We start from the raw sequence: 21,805 nt of genomic DNA on the forward strand, positions 1-21,805 counted from the left end.
TGAAAACTATACATTACCCTCTGAAAGTTTTTTGGTTGTCTTTGTTGTTTGGTTGCTGTCACAATGAAATATGTACCCCACAATTTATTTTATCAACATCAATTAAAGAAAATAGATTAATGTTTTTTTTAATATGCAGATTTTATATATATATATAAACAATGGCAAATGAATGCATTTTACTTTTGAATTTTTAATAATATTATCTTTGATTGCATGTAATACCACATAGATCATTTGATGCCAATACATTCCTATCTGTATGGATGGATGGTAAATGTATAAGTTTAAGTACAAATGTATAAAGAATTTTGTGGGATCATGTTTGTTCTTCGTAATCCAGGATACATGTATAGTTTCCTACAATTATTTTCTTCATGTTATCAACAAATTTCTTTAATAAGGATTAATTCAATGTTCACAATGCAGAGCCTGCAAGTTTCTGGTGAATTTTGACATTGAGAAGTCAGATATGTTTGCATGATATATAGGATTAAGGTCCAACTATGTGTACACATGAACACCCTACATTCATTTGATGTTCTGTGATTAATTAAACTAATGAATTCTTCGTACTTCTAAGGCCAGGTTCCATTAATTAACTAGTTTTATAGCTGCAATGAATCAGATTTTTTCTATGAGGTGTACTGTGTTAGACTTAGTTTCTTACATCTTTCAACAGCAAGCTTATTTCAAGAAGTGAATTTTTATGATGAGGCTTCATGAAACCAATTACTGTTAGGAGTGTTGTTTCAAATTTTTTTGTTTTCTTGAGCTGGAGTATCCAACTTGTAGCTGTGGCTATGCTTTCTTATCTAGCTTCCTGTTGTAGTGAGCACATATTGACTGTACTTTATAAATTATGTGTCTTTTTTATTTCCTTGTTCAGCTAGTGGTCATCCTCTTGGTAGCTGCCCTGTGCAGGTTTTTGTCTAACTCCCATTAGCCTTATAAAGGAATGTGTTTTTCTTTTATTTTGATGCAAAATTAGCCTATGTATCTGTACGTCTGTGTAAGCATTACTGATTTCAGAAATTTTTCTTAAAATAATCATTAACAGAATCCCCACAATCATTATTCTAACACTCGAAACATTTTATTGATATTACAAGTTTTCTTTTTGGCTGTTTCGATGTTTGATTTCCTTTCTGTCAGGATAAACAACAATTGTAAGTTTACTCCAACATAAGATTACTGGACTGTTACCTCATAAATATCTATCAACCAACACTATTTGACTGTAACAGGATATTATTTTCAAAGGGGAGACAATTCTGATTTGTAAGAGCTGAAGTATTTAAAAGAAATCTTTTACGGAGAAGTAATTTTTATGTTATCAAAAAGATACAACTAACACTAATTATCCTCAGCAAAAGTTGAATAGTTATATCAGAAGAGTTTTAGAATGGAAACAGCAAACAAAATTGAATAAGTAATGGGCCTTCATTTACTTTAGGGGACCCTGTACTTTAGGGTTGGGGTACAGTTTATGGTAGGGGTTAGGTTTGGGTTTATTTTTTTTTTAGGGTTAGTTTAAAGACTCAGGGTTACTTATGGATAAGGGTTAGCTTTAGGTTTAGTTCTAGGGTTAATTTAGTATAAACTCTTATATGTTGATCAGTCCCCTAAAGTAAATAATCAGGCCCTCAATATAAAATCAGAAAATTGCAATAATTATAAAAATTGAAGTAGATAAAATGATCAGGCACTGTAAGCTCCTGTAACATGATATACTGTTTAGGACAATATTACTCAATATAAGAGCATTAACCCTTAAATTTTGTAAGATGCAAGTCACAATTTTTAAGGTTAAAACTGATGATAAATTGAAAGTAAAATCAGTAAAGAACATTCAAGCTTCAATTTACATAAACTTCTTACATATTGCATGATCATATTAATGTCATTATTGCTGTGTAAAGTCGTATTCAGAATATAAGAAGATATTAGTTCATGACAGTATAATGACTTATAGTGAGTTCCTGTATCAATACTGATTCTAATGACATTAGTACTGTTCTGCTTGTAGAAGAGGAGAGATTAATAAGAAATAGTAAGGAAATGTCATTAGCCTTGTCTAAACATGCTAAAGGGGAATATACTTGATATTGTGTGTCTCAATTACATAATAACTCTAAAATCAATTAGAAAATATTTCATATTCCTAGAAATTAATCATTTTTGGTATCTTCTATTGCTGAAATTGAAATATTCCATGTTCTATATAAAGGTTTCACTTCTGTAAATTATAATAGACAATGCAATTTCCCATAGGAACTCCCTTTGCGGCTAAAGCTGTGCCACTTTCACTATGAAGTTTCGTAAAAAATTATATCCTAGAATGGAAAGTTGATATGCACTACTCATGCTACTTTTTTATTCAAAACATAGGGCTGTGCAGCATATTTTCAACATTTATATGCCCCGAACTTATAAGAGTTTAAACTTGAACTAAAATTCTGTACTACTCCTACCTTCATTTTGGGTCTTTCTGAAAATTCAATTATCACCGCTTCAATATGTTTTTATACTGGTAACATTCCCAAGTTATTTCTCTATGAGATGAAACATAGAGATCGTATCTGGGAACCAGTACATAAACAAATCAAAATATCTATGAATATTATATTATTATTATACTAATCTCCACAAAAGAGGTGTGGCTTGTGAAACAGCTGTATTTACAAATGTAACACAACACAAGGTTATTTGGAACAATAGTTTATTTAAGCCGGTCTGGACCAGTGTCCATAACGGACGGTCTCCCCTTTTAACAGTACAAGCAATAGTTTATATACAATTTCATTTGAATATAACAGTTTATCAAAATTTCTATTACTTTGACAATAATAGTTTTTATCCTAAAGATACACAGATGAATATCTATCAAGCTGACTTTAATTGACATGTTTTTACCAATCTGGACAATTTATAGTTGTGAATCTTGCATATGTCCAGTTCATTAACTAATTGTTATTATAACATGTCAGCATATGGCCTACATGTGTACATATAATTTTAACCTTGAATTAAAACCATCAGTCTAAATCTTATTTGTATAATTTTCTTGATAGATATTTCCCTGTGTTATTTTATTCAATGAATTTTATTAAACATATTAAGAATATAAATATATATATATAAATATATAAATATATATATATATATATTTTGAAGCCCATCATATTGTCACATTCCTCCCTTTCTTAAGAAATATAATTTTATATTTTAGTTAAAATCGGTGACAATATGAACGCTTGCAAATTCCAAAAAAAAAAACCCCAACAATATTCATAAACAAAATCATTTCAAAAGTTCAACAACATCTAAATGTCCAGCAATGTATAGTTCATATAATTCTTGTGTGAATAACTAAGTTGTAACAGTTCTATCATTACACTCTTCGTAATTCTAGAAAAAGGCGCAACCATCAACAGCGGACCGTCTTCATAACCCCGACTCCGGTGAACTGCTCCTCCGATCGTTGTTGTCAACTCCAACAATCCGTTTGTTTATCTGCAACGCCAATTCCCGTCATTCAGAAGTACTGCAACTACTCTGACTGCCGTTGATAACTCCAACCTCCATGTGATCCACTAGCAGTCGTTGATATACTCCGACCTCCATGAGATCCACCATCAGTCGTTGATATACTCCAACCTCCATGTGATCCACCATCAGTCGTTGAGAACTCCGACCTCCATATGATCCACCATCAGTCGTTGATATTCTCCGACCTCCATGTGATCCACCATTAGTCGTTGATATTACTCCTAACTGACCTAGCTTACCTACCCTGTTGATTCAGAGTCCCTGACTAGGTTGCTCAGTTATCACCGGCTGAAACAATTCAGGCAAATCTACCTGTGATGTTGTAGAATGATTCCCTCTACCAATATAAAGTTATGTGATCGTATAGTTTTATTTACATCTAAACGTCAGCGTTGTGTCCAATAACCAAAGCCAATATCCAGTGTTCTTGTCCAATCGTCATTTGAGTACTGAATAATGGTTCTTAGTAGCTGGTTCTAATTGTGATACAGAAGCTAAGTTACAATCTCTGGAGGCAATACCATCGCCCTCAACATTAGTTGACACCACTTGATCGCCACCAAGATATCTTGCGACTATTTGAACCTCTCTATTATTCAATTCGCAAATGGCTAAACACCTACACTTAAACTTTTGAATATTAATAACAAAATACCTATAAATATAGCAACAAAATAAAATGCATTTACTAAATTTGATAGTTCAAAGTCGTCCTCAATATGTTCTTATTGCCTTAATTTGGTAAATGAAAATATCAATATGTTATTTACTTAACTAGAATATAAAAACTCGAAAAAATACAAAATGGTTTCTATATTAAATTTAAGTTTTTTTTTTACTAAGTTATATAATTATTTGTTTTTACTGTGTAGCAATTAACCCCCAAAAACAACCTTTTAATATATTCTTCGCTCTCGCAGACACTGAAAAGGTTTTAAATAAGGTTTGACAACACTGAAAAGGTTTTAAATAAGTTTTGACATTCAACCAACACTTTCCTTCCTTTTTCATAAACAAAGCTGTGATTAAGAGATTACTGATATTAATACGAATTCTAAACAATCAATAATTTTTAAGCGGTCTATCTGAAGCGACAATTAAAATCTCATTGAATATGATTAATTCTAATAAAAGTATATTATTTACACAAAATTAATATTCCATATACACATATTTCATAAATAACCAAGCTAATTATTATGCGAAGCCTACTACTACGTCTTGTTAGTCGCGCATTTTATTAAAATAACAAGAAATGTTTGAGAGAAAGTTTAACATTAATTGGTCTTTCTTTCAAACTTAACATTTTTTCGTTTATTTTTCTTTGGTATTCTAATTTCATCAACACCCATATTCTGGCTACTTTCTTAACTATATCTATCAGAACTGTTATCATTTGTCATCTCACTTAAACCGGAAGTTATTATAGATGACCTTATGACCCTCTGTTCTCGTTTTTTTTTAATCAGCAATAAAAGTTATACTATATTCGTTAGAAGATGTATCGCGTTATTGTTTATAACGATTAATCATATGATACTTATTTCCATATATTTAAGTCCTAAATTATTTGTCTTATTAAGATTGTAATCCGTGTTTACAAACCTTACCAATGCTTTATTATAAAAACATTTTCATTAAAAAAAAACTTATATTTTTTATCTATTTTTTATACTAGTCATGCATTTCATTTACGCATTATTGATTATACATGATTTTCAAATCTTCCTTCAAAAATATATTATCCTATATTTCATTTACCGTGAAATACTTTAAAACTTAAAACCCTAAGTGTAATAAAGAGTGAACAATATAATTGTATCAATTTTTATCATTTATGCGCTATTTTCTGAAGATAGGTCCGCCATTCTTGAAAAATACCACAATAAGGGTTGGTTTTCTCTTTCATAGAAAATTTGTTACTATAGCAACCGTGATTACTCTACCTAACCACATGCACCATTTTCATGGCTTAGCAACGTATGCCTTACTAATTGTGCGAAAAAAAGGTTTGGATTCTAAATAACATAGAATGTTTTGTTTCTCTAAACAAATGTGCTTACGCACTTACCCAACTGCGTCAACCATATTTAAACAACCATATGGTTATAACATCGCAGAAATACCCTTTACTTCGTCGCCAAAAGGTTCTTAAATGAAACTTTCTTATATTAGTGTATACAGGCGCGTATATTCTATAATTTCGGATTGTATCTTCAGAAAACAACTCATATATATTCCAAATCGAGATATCTTATCATTATTCACGCAGTTAAATACTCTAAATATAACAAGCATCTTAAGATTTTTTTTTACTTATTGTGAATTAATTCTAAAGTAATAATATTCAAGTGTTTTAAATAATATCTTTTCTGTCTTTTAATAGACAGCATATAAAAACGTTTTGTCATTATAATTAAAATGTGTCTTTTATATTGACTTATAAAATCAAATACCTGTTAAAGTCCTTCACCCTTATAAATGATTACATAAAAAATATCAATAAAGAAAACCCTTCACCATTGAATCATAAAAAAATAAATATCTACATTTTCGCTTCTAAAATCAACATTATTTCAACAAAACTTTGCCCTTTTGATGAGTTAATCCAAGTTAACTTTTTGAGCACGAAAAAGTGTGCTTACATCTTGTAAACTTTTATTCCTATTCTTTTCCGATTTTGAACCATCAAAGATTTCAATCGAATTAATGCCCTTTTTAAATACCCTTTGAGTAAGACTTTGAACTTTTGTTACTAAATTTTGAAAAACTAACCCTACATTAAATTCTTGTCCCGCCATTTCGAGAAGAAATTAAAAATAAAGAGTATCAAAAATAGCCACTTTACCTTAGCATCCTTTGGTCACGGTTAACCAAAAATAACCACTGTGTAACACAACACAAGGTTATTTGGAACAATAGTTTATTTAAGCCGGTCTGGACCAGTGTCCATAACGGACGGTCTCCCCTTTTAACAGTACAAGCAATAGTTTATATACAATTTCATTTGAATATAACAGTTTATCAAAATTTCTATTACTTTGACAATAATAGTTTTTATCCTAAAGATACACAGATGAATATCTATCAAGCTGACTTTAATTGACATGTTTTTACCAATCTGGACAATTTATAGTTGTGAATCTTGCATATGTCCAGTTCATTAACTAATTGTTATTATAACATGTCAGCATATGGCCTACATGTGTACATATAATTTTAACCTTGAATTAAAACCATCAGTCTAAATCTTATTTGTATAATTTTCTTGATAGATATTTCCCTGTGTTATTTTATTCAATGAATTTTATTAAACATATTAAGAATATAAATATATATATATAAATATATAAATATATATATATATATATTTTGAAGCCCATCATATTGTCACACAAAGTGCAACCTATAGGTAGTAAGTACAGATGGACAAATATTTTAGTTTCCTGAATAATATCAGGAAAAAATAATCTGTTGTTACCATTAAGACTCATGAACTAGAATTAGTGCAGTAGTAAATTTAATGAAAAAAGGAAATCTTTAAAAATATATAAATGCTCATTTTTATACGACCGCAAAAAATTTGTGTTCATATATTGCTATCATGTCATCGTCGTCGTCATCATTGTCCGAAGACATTTGGTTTCCGGACGATAACTCTTGTATAAGTGAATGGATCTCTATGAAATTTAACCACAAGGTTCAATAGCACAAAAGGAAGGTTGGGATTGATTTTGGGGGTTATGGTCCCAACTGTTTAGGAATTAGGGGTTAAAAAGGGGCCAAAAAAGGCATTTTTCTAGTTTCTGGACAATAACTTGTGTATAAGTGTATGGATCTCTATGAAATTGTACCACAAGGTTCCATACCACAAAGGGAAGGTTGGGATTGACTTTGGGGGTTATGGCCCAAACCGTTCAGGAATTAGGGCCATTTTTAGGGGCAAAAAAAGGGTGGGAAAAAAGGTTTTTCTGGTTAATGGACAATTACTTAAGTATTGGTCTATGGATCTCTATGAAATTGTACCACAAGGTTCCATACCACACACAGAAGGTTGGGGTAGATTTTGTGGGTTGTGGCTTTAATCGTGAAGAAACTAGAGGCCAAATAGGGGCCAAAAACAAGACTTTTCTAGTACTGGGTAAGCTGGTTCTAACATAAATTATTTCTGATCTATATAAAGAAACAACAAATACTGTTATGGCAGGAGATACACACTAAACACTGGGTGTGTTAATTATTATATTTAGTTTGTAAACAGATTTACTAAGTATTGCGCAACAGCAAAGTATTGCACAACAGCAAGAAATCTTCAATTGAAAAGAAATACAAATCTTTTAACCAATTTCAATGAGGATTAATTTAAAGTCTTGAATTGTTTGAGGTTTTTACCATGTATTACTATATTGGATATTTGGACATAGAGTCAGTAATTATCTTCTAATCAGATAGTAAGAAGCATTCAGCCACAGACTGTGCATCCTTCAACTCTTAAGACCGTCTCCGAGGAGACTGTAACAATTATCTTTCCCCAACTTGGTCTTAAGTATACTGTTTCTCTGTAACCTCCTCTTGGTAATTTGTAAATGTTTTCTCCTCAGTAAAACATTAATTTAACACCCAACTTAGCTTGTAATTTTAAGTATTGCACCTAGGCAACTTTTCACTTAGTTATTCCCCCTCAATCCCTTGTTCATCTGATATCTCAGTAAATTTTGTATAAGCTATCTCGTAACTAAGTCAGTTTAACGTCATAGATGGCAGTAAATTCAGAAATTTTTGCTTTGATTTACTATTGTGATTGTAGAACAAAAATGTGAGATAAATTATTGCTATTTTAGGAAATTGTGCAGACAAGCTATAAATATTTAAAATGTGAGTTTTTTTTTTTTTTTTTTTAACCTATCCTGTAGCATTTTTTTTTAGAATAATAAAAACATCTCAAACATTTCTGAATTTACAGTATTAATTTCCTAATGTTTCTCATTTAAAAATGGTTGCCCCATTTCAATCATATTGGGTATCCATACTTATAAATGAAATTGTCAAAACCCTTATGTTGTCTAAAATTAAATTGGGGATACAAGAAGAACAAGAACCAATCTTAAGCTTTGTTTTGACAGTAACATGTAACTGAGAATGATTATCTTATCAGTTTTCACATGCACTACCTGTTTATCCCTTAAAAAGTCCTTTGAAAAGTGACTTTCAATTGAAAATGCTGTGTTGTCATAGCAATTTTTGTGAGATTTTGACAACTTTGTGTACCCATTTTTCGTCTAACATTATTAATACAGAAGTAAATGATAAAAGCCTTAAAATAGAAATACATTTATGTGACAAATTAGGCCTTATACTCTCTTTTATACAAACAACCTTCATTTTGAATATGAAATATTAAAGGAAATTCATATTATTTCAAAAGCTGCCATGAAACTCAAAGTAAAATGATAAAACTTAATTTAACTTCAGTTGGTGATGGATTTTTTATTACAGTATTGAAGATTCTGTAATAAAGTTTGTAATTGTTATATTAATTTCATCTCAAATTTATTAATTTTTGGAATTTTCAGTATTTAATGGTTTTTATACGACCACAAAAAAATTTTTTGGATCGTATAATGGGATGATGTCGTCGTCTGCGTCGTCGTCCGAAGACACATTGGTTTCCAGACAATAACTTTAGTTTAAGTGAATGGATCTCTATGAAATTTTTAAAAAGGTTCAATACCACAAAAGGAAGGTTGGGATTGATTTTGGGGATGATGGTCCCAACTGTTAAGGAATTATGGGCCCAAAAAGGGGCCCAAAACAAGCATATTTCTAGTTTCAGGATAATAACTTGTGTATAAGTATTTCGATTGCTCTGAAATTGTACCACAATGTTTAATACCACAAGTAGAAGGTTGGGATTCATTTCAGGGGTTATGGGGGCCAACAGTTTAGGAATTAAGGGTCAAAAAGGGGCCAAAAACAAGCATTTTTCTAGTTCCCAGACAATAACTTGTGTGTAAGTGTATGGATCTCTCTGACATTGTACCACAAGGTTCCATATAACAAAGGGAAGGCTGGGATTGAGTTTTGGGTTAATTGTCCCAAACATGTAGGAATTAGGGGCCAAAAAGGGCCAAAAACAAGCATTTTTCTAGTTTCCAGACAATAACTTGTGTGTAAGTGTATGGATATCTCTGAAATTGTACTACAAGGTTCCATACTACAAAGGAAAGGCTGGGATTGAGTTTTGGGGTTATTGCTCCAAGGGGGGTTTCAAAAAGTTTGGGGGTGGGAATTTTTTCCCCAATTTTTTTAAGGGATTCATATTTTTTTTTTTAAACTTTTTAAAATTTCGAATTTTTGAAAATTTTCAAGAAGAAATCTTCAATTGCACAGTATTGCGCAATGGGTTTATAAGATCTTCGACCGCATTTATTTTGTGTCAGAAACCTATATTATGTCAAAAATTTGATCACAATCCAAATTCAGACAGTATCAAGCTTGAATATTGTGTCCAAATTTGCCCCAACTGTTCAGGGTTCAACCTCTGCGGTCGTATCAGGCTGTGCTCAGCGAAGCATTTTATTACTGTTTATTTTATTCATTTTGGTATAAGAGATTTGATGGGAAACTAAATTGTCCTTGAAATTATTATAAACAAAAAATCTGATTGAAAAGGGGATCAAGTTTAAATGACATAAAAACACATTTTAATTTACATTGCAATGAGAAGTGTAAGTAGTTTTTATACAGAGTTGTACAATGGGAATTTATTTGTACAGAAGACTGTGATAAATCTCCCTTTTTTTCCTTTTGCATGGAGCCAAATTACCTATTGCAATATGATAAAAGTGGATAATGAAAAACCTGAAACGCAGAGTCATGTAAAAGGAAAACCCTGAAATGCAGAGCCAAGTAAAATAAAAAAAAAACTGATACACTGAGCCATGTAAAAAAAAAAACCTACACCACAGAGCCATGCAAAATAAATATCATGAAACACAGAGCCATGTAAAATAAAAAACATGAAATACAGAGCCATGTAAAATAAAAAAACATGAATCACAGAGCCATGTAAAATAGAAAACATGAAGCACAGAGCCATGCAAAATAAAAAACCTGAAACACAGAGCCATGTAAAATAAAATATCTGAAACACAAAATGAAAAAGCTGAATCACAGAGCCATGTAAAAAAAAACCTGATACACAGAGCCATGTAAAATACAAAACCCGAAACACAGAGCCATGTAAAATAACAAATATTTAACACAGAGCCATGTAAAATAAGAAATATTTAACACAGAGCCATGTAAAATAAAAAACCTGAAACACAGGCCAATGTTTAAAAAATAAATAACATGAAACACAGAGCCATGTAAAATAAAAAAACCTGAAACACAGAGCCATGTAAAAGGAAAACCCTGAAATGCAGGGCCAAGTAAAAAAAAAAAAAACTGACACACTGAGCCATGTAAAGAAAAAACCTACAACACAGAGCCATGCAAAATAAATATCATGAAACACAGAGCCATGTAAAATAAAAAACATGAAATACAGAGCCATGTAAAATAAAAAACATGAAACACAGAGCCATGTAAAATAAACATGAAACACAGAGCCATGCAAAATAAAAAACATGAAACACAGAGCCATGTAAAATAAAAAACCTGAAACACAAAATGAAAAAGCTGAAACACAGAGCCTTATAAAAAAAACCTGATACACAGAGCCATGTAAAATACAAAACCCAAAACACAGAGCCATGTAAAATAAGAAATATTTAAAACAGAGCCATGTAAAATAAAAAACCGGAAACACAGGCCAATGTAAAAAATAAATAACATGAAACACAGAGCCATGTAAAATAAAAAAAACCTGAAACACAGAGCCATGTAAAATAAAAATCCTGAAACACAGAGCCATGTGAAATAAGAAATATTTAACACATAGCCATGTAAAATATAAAACCTGAAACACAGAGCCATGTAAAATAAAAAACCTGAAACACAGAGCCATGTAAAATAAGAAATATTTAACACAGAACCATGTAAAATAAGAAAAATTTTTTCTCACTTTTTGTTCACCTGACAAAAATAATATCTGGTGTTCCTCAAAACAGTACTTTATGTCTCAAACCATAAAAAAATTAAGAATATTCTATGCTAGGACTACCATGCATAAAATGTAAAACTAAAAGCTGAATTCACAATGCCCATTTAAAACATTTTTGTGTATACATGTTTTATGGTCTACATCTTTGTAATGAAAAGTGATCAATATTGTTTATCATACATTCAATTCTACATTTAGAAGTCAATTAACAGCTTTAAATCTTTATATAATTAAAAATGTCGAAGCCCCAGTGTGAATGCACCAAAATATAAAGGAGTTCATTACACACTGTCTTATCTCTATTATCCTAAATGTTTATAAAATTTGGAAGTTTATTAAGATTACATATATACATGGGGAGATGTTTCCACCTGTCATTATGTGTACAATGTATATAACTTCAGAATTGCTATTTCATTTTCTATTGTATTAAAACAATTAGTTGGCTTATAAAACATGCCTATTTTTATAAACCAATTGAATTCCATAGTACTGTTTTAATGTCCATTGATAAAGCACCTGCTAACACTGGTTAGTGGTAGTTTATCACTGTTTGGTAGGATTCAAATATAACCTTTATTTGCCACTTATGGTATAGATTATGTGGTCAAGTGGAAGTCAAGAGCCTCACAGTTATTCAGTGGTTGTCTTTTGTTGCTGTATATCATATTTTTTTTTCTTCGTTTCTTGCTTTAATTGTTTTGCAAAGTTGTTTTGGGGCCTTTTATAGGTTGCTATTCAGTATGGGTTTTGCTCATTGTTGATGGCTGTACTAATTGGTGACTTATAATTGCTAACTTCATTTCCATTCTGGTGGAGAGTTGTCTCATTGGCAATACCGCATCTTCTTATTTTTATATTAGTAGAGGTAAAATAATGATTCTGATTTCCATAAAAGTTTTGACAATTAATTGTATATTTTTGTTCAATTCCCATTGAAAGAATTTATATTGGTAAGATAAATAAAAATATAATTAGATGTCTGGACATATTTGTTTTTTCATAAATAGTTTTATTATAAGTAAGGCTGTTTAATTGCTTCATCTTTTTTTTGGTATGGGTTTTTTCTCATTGTTGAATAAAATTGAGAATGGAAATGGGGAATGTGTCAAAGAGACAACAACCCGACCATAGAGCAGACAACAGCCGAAGGCCACCAATGGGTCTTCAATGCAGCGAGAAACTCCGCACCCGGAGGCGTCCTTCAGCTGGCCCCTAAACAAATAAGTATACTAGTTCAGTGATAATGGACATCATACTAAACCCCAAATTATACACAAGAAACTAAAATTAAAAATGATACAAGACTAACAAAGGCCAGAGGCTCCTGACTTGGTACAGGCGCAAAAATGTGGCGGGGTTAAACATATGGTGGCCCTTAATTGCTTACTACCACCTCATTTTAACCCTGGTGGATAGTTGTTTCATTGTCAATCATACCACATCTACTCAATTTCATATATATAGCCATAAAACAGCTAGTTATAGATAGGTTTATATATATACAGTATGTAAGGTAGATTGATTTAAAAAATATTCTACCAATAGATTGGTTAGAGGCCATTTATAAGAAATATCAAACTGCCAAAACATTAATAATACAGATATGTTTGTTTATTAATGTACATCTTTTTTGTTTTATCATCTCTTAAACATCTGTATTAGGTTTTAGATTTATTTTAATATTTTGACCTCAAACATCCCTGAAAAGACATTCATTGTCAAAATGTGCTTCTGGTGCAGTAAAAATGGTACTGTTATTCAAGCCTCAATAAAAAAACAGAAATTAAACATTGATGTCACAATACTTATATACATATATATATGTGTGATAAATGATGGTATAAAAAATGGAAAGTTGCTATTCAACTCTGCAACACATCAAAAGTACAACTACATTTGCTTCCATTTAATTCCCAAATGGACTTGGCAACTCTTCATATATATAATTGTATTCCATAACTATGACCTGGGAATCTGAAATATTTTACTAATGTGATAAAAAGGGGAATTGTCTGGAAAATGACTGTTATCATTGACTTGTTCTTTTAAAAGCAGTAAGCATTGGGGACCAGATTTTCCCCAAAATAATTTTGAAGAATCAGTAGTTTAGAACAATTTTGCAATTTTTGTAAAACTGAAAATTAACATGAGTGGTTACAACTAAACTTATTTTGATATAACAAGTGCAGCTTGTATATATAACATGACATTTTACATCAAATTATAAGATATCAAACTCAAATTCACTTAAACCATCTTTAAAATGTTATTTACATGCATATATGTTTTCCAGCGTTTCTGAAGAAGAAAATATGGTCCAGTTCATTTATTAAAGTTTTGTGTATTTGAAGTGACAACCTTACAGGTATTTATCACTTTACTGAATGGTGATAAGAAAAAAAATGAAACCTGTCAAAAGCAACACCAACTTGAATAGAATGTTTTGATTGGATTAGATGAATTCATTTTTTGCAGATAATACACATTGTTATCCAGAAAGACTAGTTTCAGCTGATGAAATGAGACTAAACTATTGATTATTTTAGGACAGTTTAGCAGGAGTTAGCTGACATTTTATCGAACAATATAATTAAATTTCAAATTAATATGTTTTTTTCTTTTCAGACTACAACCTGTTTGACAATAACATAGTGTTACCGTCACCCCTGACCTGTGAACTTTACCCTCCAGATATGGAGTTGGCAACTCACACACCCAGCAAGAAAAGAAAGGGTTCTGAGTAAGTTACAGGTTTTAACAAACCAGAAAAAAAGCAAATTGGGTCCAAGGAAAGGCAAATATAAAGTAATGTAATCTTACAGAGGTCTATTGATAAACTTGTACATCGAGACAGATTTAAGCAAAATAACATACTTTTTTTCTTAATTTGATGAGTTGATGTTAAATACAAATTTCTTGACTTCAAAGAACTCCAATAACTATTAACATTTTTTCAAACTTTATTTTTTAGTAAAAAAGAAAGAACATTGAATTTGAAAAATGGAACCAATTTAGAATTGATATGCTGAAATGTATAAAAAGTGTTGCTATCTCTGTTCTACTGTCTGCCAGTTTTACAGCATGAAAAAGAAAATAAGATGCAATGAATAAGGACAGTATCATAAAAAAAGTATTTCCAAGTGCTTTCATTGTACAATTTTAGAACTTAGGGATTACACAAATGTAACAAATTAGTTTAAAGTCTTCCTATATGACTGGAATTTTTTAGCGTTAATTTAAGTATAATCATGTATATCATGTGTTCCTTACATAAAAGAAAAAAATAGAATTAACGATAAAGTTTTCCACATACGTACAATTGAGCCAGACAAGAAGCATGGCATACTTTTTCTTTTGCACCAACTATATATAAAAAACTAAACACATAAATTTTTGAAATCATCAGTCATACATATTCTTTTCCACTTCATCATACAGTTTTACGTAACTATTCAAATAAATAATACCTGTGTTACATATATACTTACAGCTATTCATTAAAATTACTTTTTTAAATTTTTATAGGTCGATGTTTAACGACTTTGAAGAGGAAGATGAATCTGTTGACTCTGGTGATGTACGTTTTTCAAGGTATGTAAATCAGGTATAGTGAGAGATGCAATTTTCTAAGATGTAATATTTTATGGTAAAACATACATTCCTATAGGTATGTTTCATTATAATGGTAAGACACATACTCAGCAGATGTACAATTCTCTAGGTATGTTACATTGTGATGGTAAGACACATAATTAGCAGACATACAATTCTCTAGGTATATTACATTGTAATGGTAAGACACATACTTAGCAGAGCAGACATACAATTCTCTAGGTATGTTACATTGTAATGGTAAGACACATACTCAGCAGATGTACAATTCTCTAGGTATGTTACATTGTGATGGTAAGACACATAATTAGCAGACATACAATTCTCTAGGTATGTTACATTGTAATGGTAAGACACATACTTAGCAGACATACAATTCTCTAGGTATATTACATTGTAATGGTAAGACACATACTCAGCAGATGTACAATTCTCTAGGTATGTTACATTGTAATGGTAAGACACATAATTAGCAGACATACAATTCTCTAGGTATATTACATTGTAATGGTAAGACACATACTTAGCAGACATACAATTCTCTAGGTATGTTACATTGTAATGGTAAGACACATACTCAGCAGATGTACAATTCTCTAGGTATGTTACATTGTGATGGTAAGACACATAATTAGCAGACATACAATTCTCTAGGTATATTACATTGTAATGGTAAGACACATACTTAGCAGACATACAATTCTCTAGGTATGTTACATTGTAATGGTAAGACACATACTCAGCAGATGTAAAATTCTCTAGGTATGTTACATTGTAATGGTAAGACACATACTTAGCAGACATACAATTCTCTAGGTATGTTACATTGTAATGGTAAGACACATACTCAGCAGACATACAATTCTCTAGGTATGTTACATTGTAATGGTAAGACACATACTCAGCAGACATACAATTCTCTAGGTATGTTACATTGTAATGGTAAGACACATACTCAGCAGATGTACAATTCTCCAGGTATGTTACATTGTAATGGTAAGATACATACTCAGCAGATGTAAAATTCTCTAGGTATGTTACATTGCAATGGTAAGACACATACTCAGCAGACATACAATTCTCTAGGTATATTACATTGTAATGGTAAGACACATACTTAGTAGACATACAATTCTCTAGGTATGTTACATTGTAATGGTAAGACGTAATGGTAAGATACATACTCAGCACACATACAATTCTCTAGGTATATTACATTGTAATGGTAAGACACATACTTAGCAGACATACGATTCTCTAGGTATATTACATTGTAATGGTAAGACACATACTCAGCAGACATACAATTCTCTAGGTATGTTACATTGTAATGGAAAGACACATACTCAGCAGATGTACAATTCTCTATGTATATTACATTGTAATGGTAAGACACATACTCAGCAGATATACAATTCTCTAGGTATGTTACATTGTAATGGAAAGACACATACTCAGCAGATGTATAATTCTCTATGTATGTTACCTAAGGTCAGCATAAAGATGTATTTTATGGCTAGAGGATTATGGCTTACAGACTAAAGATATACATTTGTATTTTAACCAGTCAAACTTATAGACTAAGAACATATATGTGTTGATAAGTTTCATACAAGAATTCTCAAATATGTTTTATTATGAAAATATTCGGTAAATAAAATGGGCATAGACAATGAATATGTGGCCTTTGCAGCTGACATTTGACCTGGTTAAACCTGCTTTTTAATGTCCATGACATCAATACAATACCCCAAAATCCCAATGAACTAGGGCATTAGGTAATGTAGACAATGATTTAAACACTTCTCACCTCTGAATGGAACACTTTACTTTTGATTGAATATAAATATTGCTATGATTCCCTAATGAATCAACCGTACACAATAATTCAATATTACTCTGACGAGTTTACCCAGTAGTGATGTAACAGTATTACCTCATTACTCCTATAATGGGTCTCTGATGCCTCTTATTGAATAAGACTTTCTACTAAATGAAAATCCATGGAGAAATTCTAGATCATTTGTATAGGTAGAAGTGCTGTAAATCATGACGTATTTCATCTTCATAAATCACACATAAGGTATTTTGTATTGATCTTGTCCTTAAATTTCTCTTCATTTTCATCCTTTCAAAATGATGAATAGCTTTTTGTCATGTGAAAGAGAGCTAACTGGTACAATGACATTTAAGAAAGAAATTTTGTTTTTTACTAATTTAGCATTAAATATATATGTAATTGTTGCTAGCCTGAAGTTTTAATCAATTTCAGCAATGCTATGAGACAGAATGTAAATTACTTTTGAAAATGTTAGAACTGTATATACCTGGTTTTGGTCATTAGTAAGATCATTTAACTCTATGAGACATGTGACAATGAGTATCATTTAAATAGGAAATATCCTTCAAACAGGTGGATTTTTAGTAGGTGCAAAAAGGTTTGGGTTCTATAAGACCCCCTTTTTTTTGTTAAAATTTTAAACAATCACAATGTATCATAGTAAAAACAGTGACTAGATAGGAATTATTATCTTATGAAATTTGGCATAAAGACTGTGTGTCACTGCTTCATGTGACCTCAACATTACAATTTCGTATCCAAATTTTTATAGGTCCATCCGAAAATCATATATAATCTTGTTAATACCATGGTAACACCTTTTCATTGCAACTAATGGTTTGTCCCTTTGGGGAGGGGCATGCTCCCCTTCATATAATGAATTGTTAAATATATCAAATAGGGTTCAGATTCCAGGCATCCTGAACCCACATATCATCTTAATTGCCTTGATTAGCTGTTTAAAAACTGTTCTTAACCCCACCCCTAAACCATTAACATTTCCATTTGTGAGAACAAGACCTTTCACTTTACCATAGATTTTATCACTGGAAGTCATGGACCCTCCTCTTGTTAAATATATCAAAAACTGTTCAGATCCCCACCCTAAACCATATATATTCTAGACTGCCATGACAAGACCTTTTATGTGCACTATAGATTTTGTCTGTTGTTGGGGTTGGGACATGGGGAGGGGGGGTACTTGCCCCCTCTCACATCATAACCATATGAAAGACAGTTCAGATTCCCACCCATTCACCATATATATATTCTTATTTGACATGACAATACCTTTTCCTCTTTATAATGTGTTGATGGGCCTGTTTTACTGGAGTTATTTCCAGAGATGAAGGGAAGACATTAGTATTAGTCCAAACAGTTCCACCTAGTCTAAAACATATCCTATTTCATGTCTATTCCATGTATGGTCCAAGAAAACCTGTGAATTTAGCAAAAATATATGAATCATAGGTTACACAGCTAAGAATATTAAACAATGTATTGCATATGATGAACAACAAAAGAAACACACCTTCAGATATTTCTATATATAATCATTTAAACTTTTTTGTCTATTTTCTTTAAGTAATGTGAGGATTAAACAAAAGGTTTAAGACAATGTTTCTGTTATCAACCACATCGTATTCTGCCAAGCTAAGGAATTTTTATGAAACAAGGTTTTATTTAAATAATTCAAAAAATATAACTCCATCTAGTTAACCAAGGCTGTTGTGGTTACTTTTGGTAGAGACTCCTGGTACTAAAAGTATAAAATAACAAAATTCATAAGACTTCTACAGGTGTCTAATTGGTAGCAATTCAAAATGACATGATATTAGACTTCCTATCCATTTATCACAGCAGAAAGAACTCATTCTTTTTTTTACAATTTTCAATGAAAAATAACAGGTACATAATTATGGTTAACCAAAAGGAAATGTGTGGTATAAAATCAATCAGAGTAACCCATCAACAAAAAAGGACAAAAGACTTCTATATGTCAACAGACAGTCTTCAACAATAGACAAGGTGTCCATACATGTTTATATTGATATAAAAGTTAATTAGTTTTCCCTCTTAATTAATAGATAAACTTTTTGTTAACAGTCACATCTCCTCATGAAAATTCATCTTTTAAAACAATAAGTAAGAGTTAAAACAAAGACGATAATATGAATGAAAAATTGTTTCCTTTTAAAATGGATACCTTTCTGTTTATAGGATTAATTGAACAAGCTTCAATACTTTGCATTATCAGAACAGCAGACAGAAAACTATTACTAAATGATCATTTATCCAGAGAGAATGTGCTTTTTCTGGCATGGTTTACTTTATTTTAAGATCTGTTTTTTTGCTCATTATTTAATACTTAATAGTATCAGAACAATATTTTCTTATAATAAAGCAATCCTTACTACCTCATACATTGATTTAAGTTTCATGTTTTTTTGTTTTTATACGCCCGTTTACGGGACGTATTATGGTATATTGTTGACCGTCTGTCCGTCCGTCCATCGTATGTTGGACATTAACTCCAGAATGCTTTCACCAACTTGCAAGAAATTTTGGTGAATTGTTTATATCTATTGACATGAGCTCCCTTTTGGAATTTTATAAATTTTAGATTTAACGTTTCCGAGTTACAGGGTTTTATTCATAAAAAAAGGGGGATTTTCCAGTTTTCAGACAATAACTAAAAAATACTTTCAGCAGTTCTCATGAAACTTTGGTGAATTGTTTATATCTGTTGATGTAAGCTCCCTTTAGAATTTTATTAATTTCAGATTTTACATTTCTGAGTTATGGGGTTTTATTCATTGAAAAAGGGGGGGATTTTCCAGTTTTTATACGCCCGTTTACGGGACGTATTATGGTATACCATTGTCTGTCTGTCTGTCCGTTGTCAACATGTCGGACATTAACTAAAAGATGCTTTAACCAATTTGCATAAAACTTTGGTGAATTGTTTATATCTATTGACGTGAGCTCCCTTACATTTTTTATAAAATTTAGATTTTACATTTCCAAGTTATGGGGTTTTATTCATTAAAAAAAGAGGGATTTTCCAGTTTTCAGACAATAAGTCAAGAATGCTTTCACCAACTTGCAAGAAATTGTGGTGAATTGTTTATATTTATTGACATGAGCTCCCTTTCGATTTTTATAAATTTTAGATTTTACGTTTCCGAGTTACAGGGTTTTATTCATAAAAAAAGGGGGGATTTTCCAGTTTTCGGACAAAAACTCAAAAATGCTGTCAGCAATTCTTATGAAACTTTGGTGAATTGTTTGTATGTATTGATCGATGTAAGCTCCCTTTAGAATTTTATAAATTTTACATTTTACATTTCTGAGTTCTCATGAAACTTTGGTGAATTATTTTTAACTATTGATGTAATCTCCCTATTGATTTTCATAAATTTCAAATATGACATTGAGAAGCAATTGAACTTTATTTGTTTATAGTCTGACAACAGATTTACTAAGTATTGCGCAACAGCACAGTGTATTGCACAACAGCAAGAAATCTTTTATTGAATATAAATTCAATTCATATAACCAATTTCAAGTTCTTTGACTTCATTTATTCAGAAACCTATGATATGACAAATATTTAATTACAATCCAAATTCAGACCTGTATTAAGCTTGAATATTGTGTCCATTTTTGCCCCAACTGTTCAGGGTTGGACCTCTGCGGGCGTATCCAGCTGTGCTCAGCGAAGCAGTTTATTAAGTAACTTGTACATAGAAACAAGCTTCATTGCAATAGTGTCGGATGATGGAACAATAATAACAGAATAAAAGCTTACTTTATAATAGAAATCCTGCAACTTAATATCATTTGTCATTTCATGTGCATGTTCTCCTTATAAAAATAAGAAAATGTGGTATGATTGCCAATGAGACAACTCTCCACCAGGGACCAAATGACGTAGAAGTCAACAACTATAGGTCACTGTACATCCTTCAAAAATGAGCAAAACCCATACCCCATTCTTGTCTATTCTTATTTCCATTCACCATAATGTGATTCAGTGATTTTTATGCCCCACCTAGGGGCATCTGTGTACTATGGACACATTCTTGTTAAAGCAGTGGTTCATAAGTGTTTCCTTGTTTCTCGTTTTTTATATAGATTAGACCGTTGGTTTTCCCGTTTGAATGGTTTTACACTAGTAATTTTAAGCTTTATAGCTTACTGTTCGGTGTGAGCCAAGGCTCCGTGTTGAAGACCGTACTGTGACCTATAATGGTTTACTTTTATAAATTTTGACTTGGATGGAAAGTTGTCTCATTGGCACTCATACCACATCTTCTTATATCTATTAACCATGCTTTTCTGTGTACCGGTACTAGACCAGTCATTACATGTTGTATGTAACCAATTTTTTTTTAGATTTAAAATAAAAGAAAGAAACAACAAACTTAAATAATAAATATTTATACAAATTTAATTTATTTATATTTTCAGACAAAATCACAGTGAAATTGAAAAGAGGAGACGAGATAAAATGAATGCCTACATTACAGAGTTATCTTCCTTGCTTCCTATGTGTAATGCTATGAATCGTAAATTAGACAAATTAACTGTACTTAGAATGGCCGTCCAACATCTGAAATCACTCAGAGGTAAAATTGTCACATATTTAAAAGAATTACTTTATGTTATTGGGTAAATTATTTTAGCAG

General features: G+C 31.2%; 1 protein-coding gene across 2 annotated transcripts in view; it reads left to right on the forward strand.

The window, feature by feature from the left end:
• Positions 1–21,805, forward strand: part of LOC127706753 (aryl hydrocarbon receptor nuclear translocator-like protein 1) — an 80,814-nt gene that overhangs the window by 34,355 nt on the left and 24,654 nt on the right. For both annotated transcript variants that reach the window (XM_052211414.1, XM_052211413.1), the window contains 3 exons: positions 14,288–14,402; positions 15,188–15,253; positions 21,588–21,745. In XM_052211414.1, the coding sequence (XP_052067374.1) occupies positions 14,356–14,402; positions 15,188–15,253; positions 21,588–21,745 (271 nt within the window). In that variant the 5' untranslated portion in view covers positions 14,288–14,355. The remainder of the gene's footprint in view (positions 1–14,287; positions 14,403–15,187; positions 15,254–21,587; positions 21,746–21,805) is intronic.

Source organism: Mytilus californianus, unplaced genomic scaffold (genome assembly GCF_021869535.1).
Source record: "Mytilus californianus isolate M0D057914Y unplaced genomic scaffold, xbMytCali1.0.p SCAF_6, whole genome shotgun sequence".
Classification (NCBI taxonomy): Eukaryota; Metazoa; Mollusca; class Bivalvia; order Mytilida; family Mytilidae; genus Mytilus; species Mytilus californianus.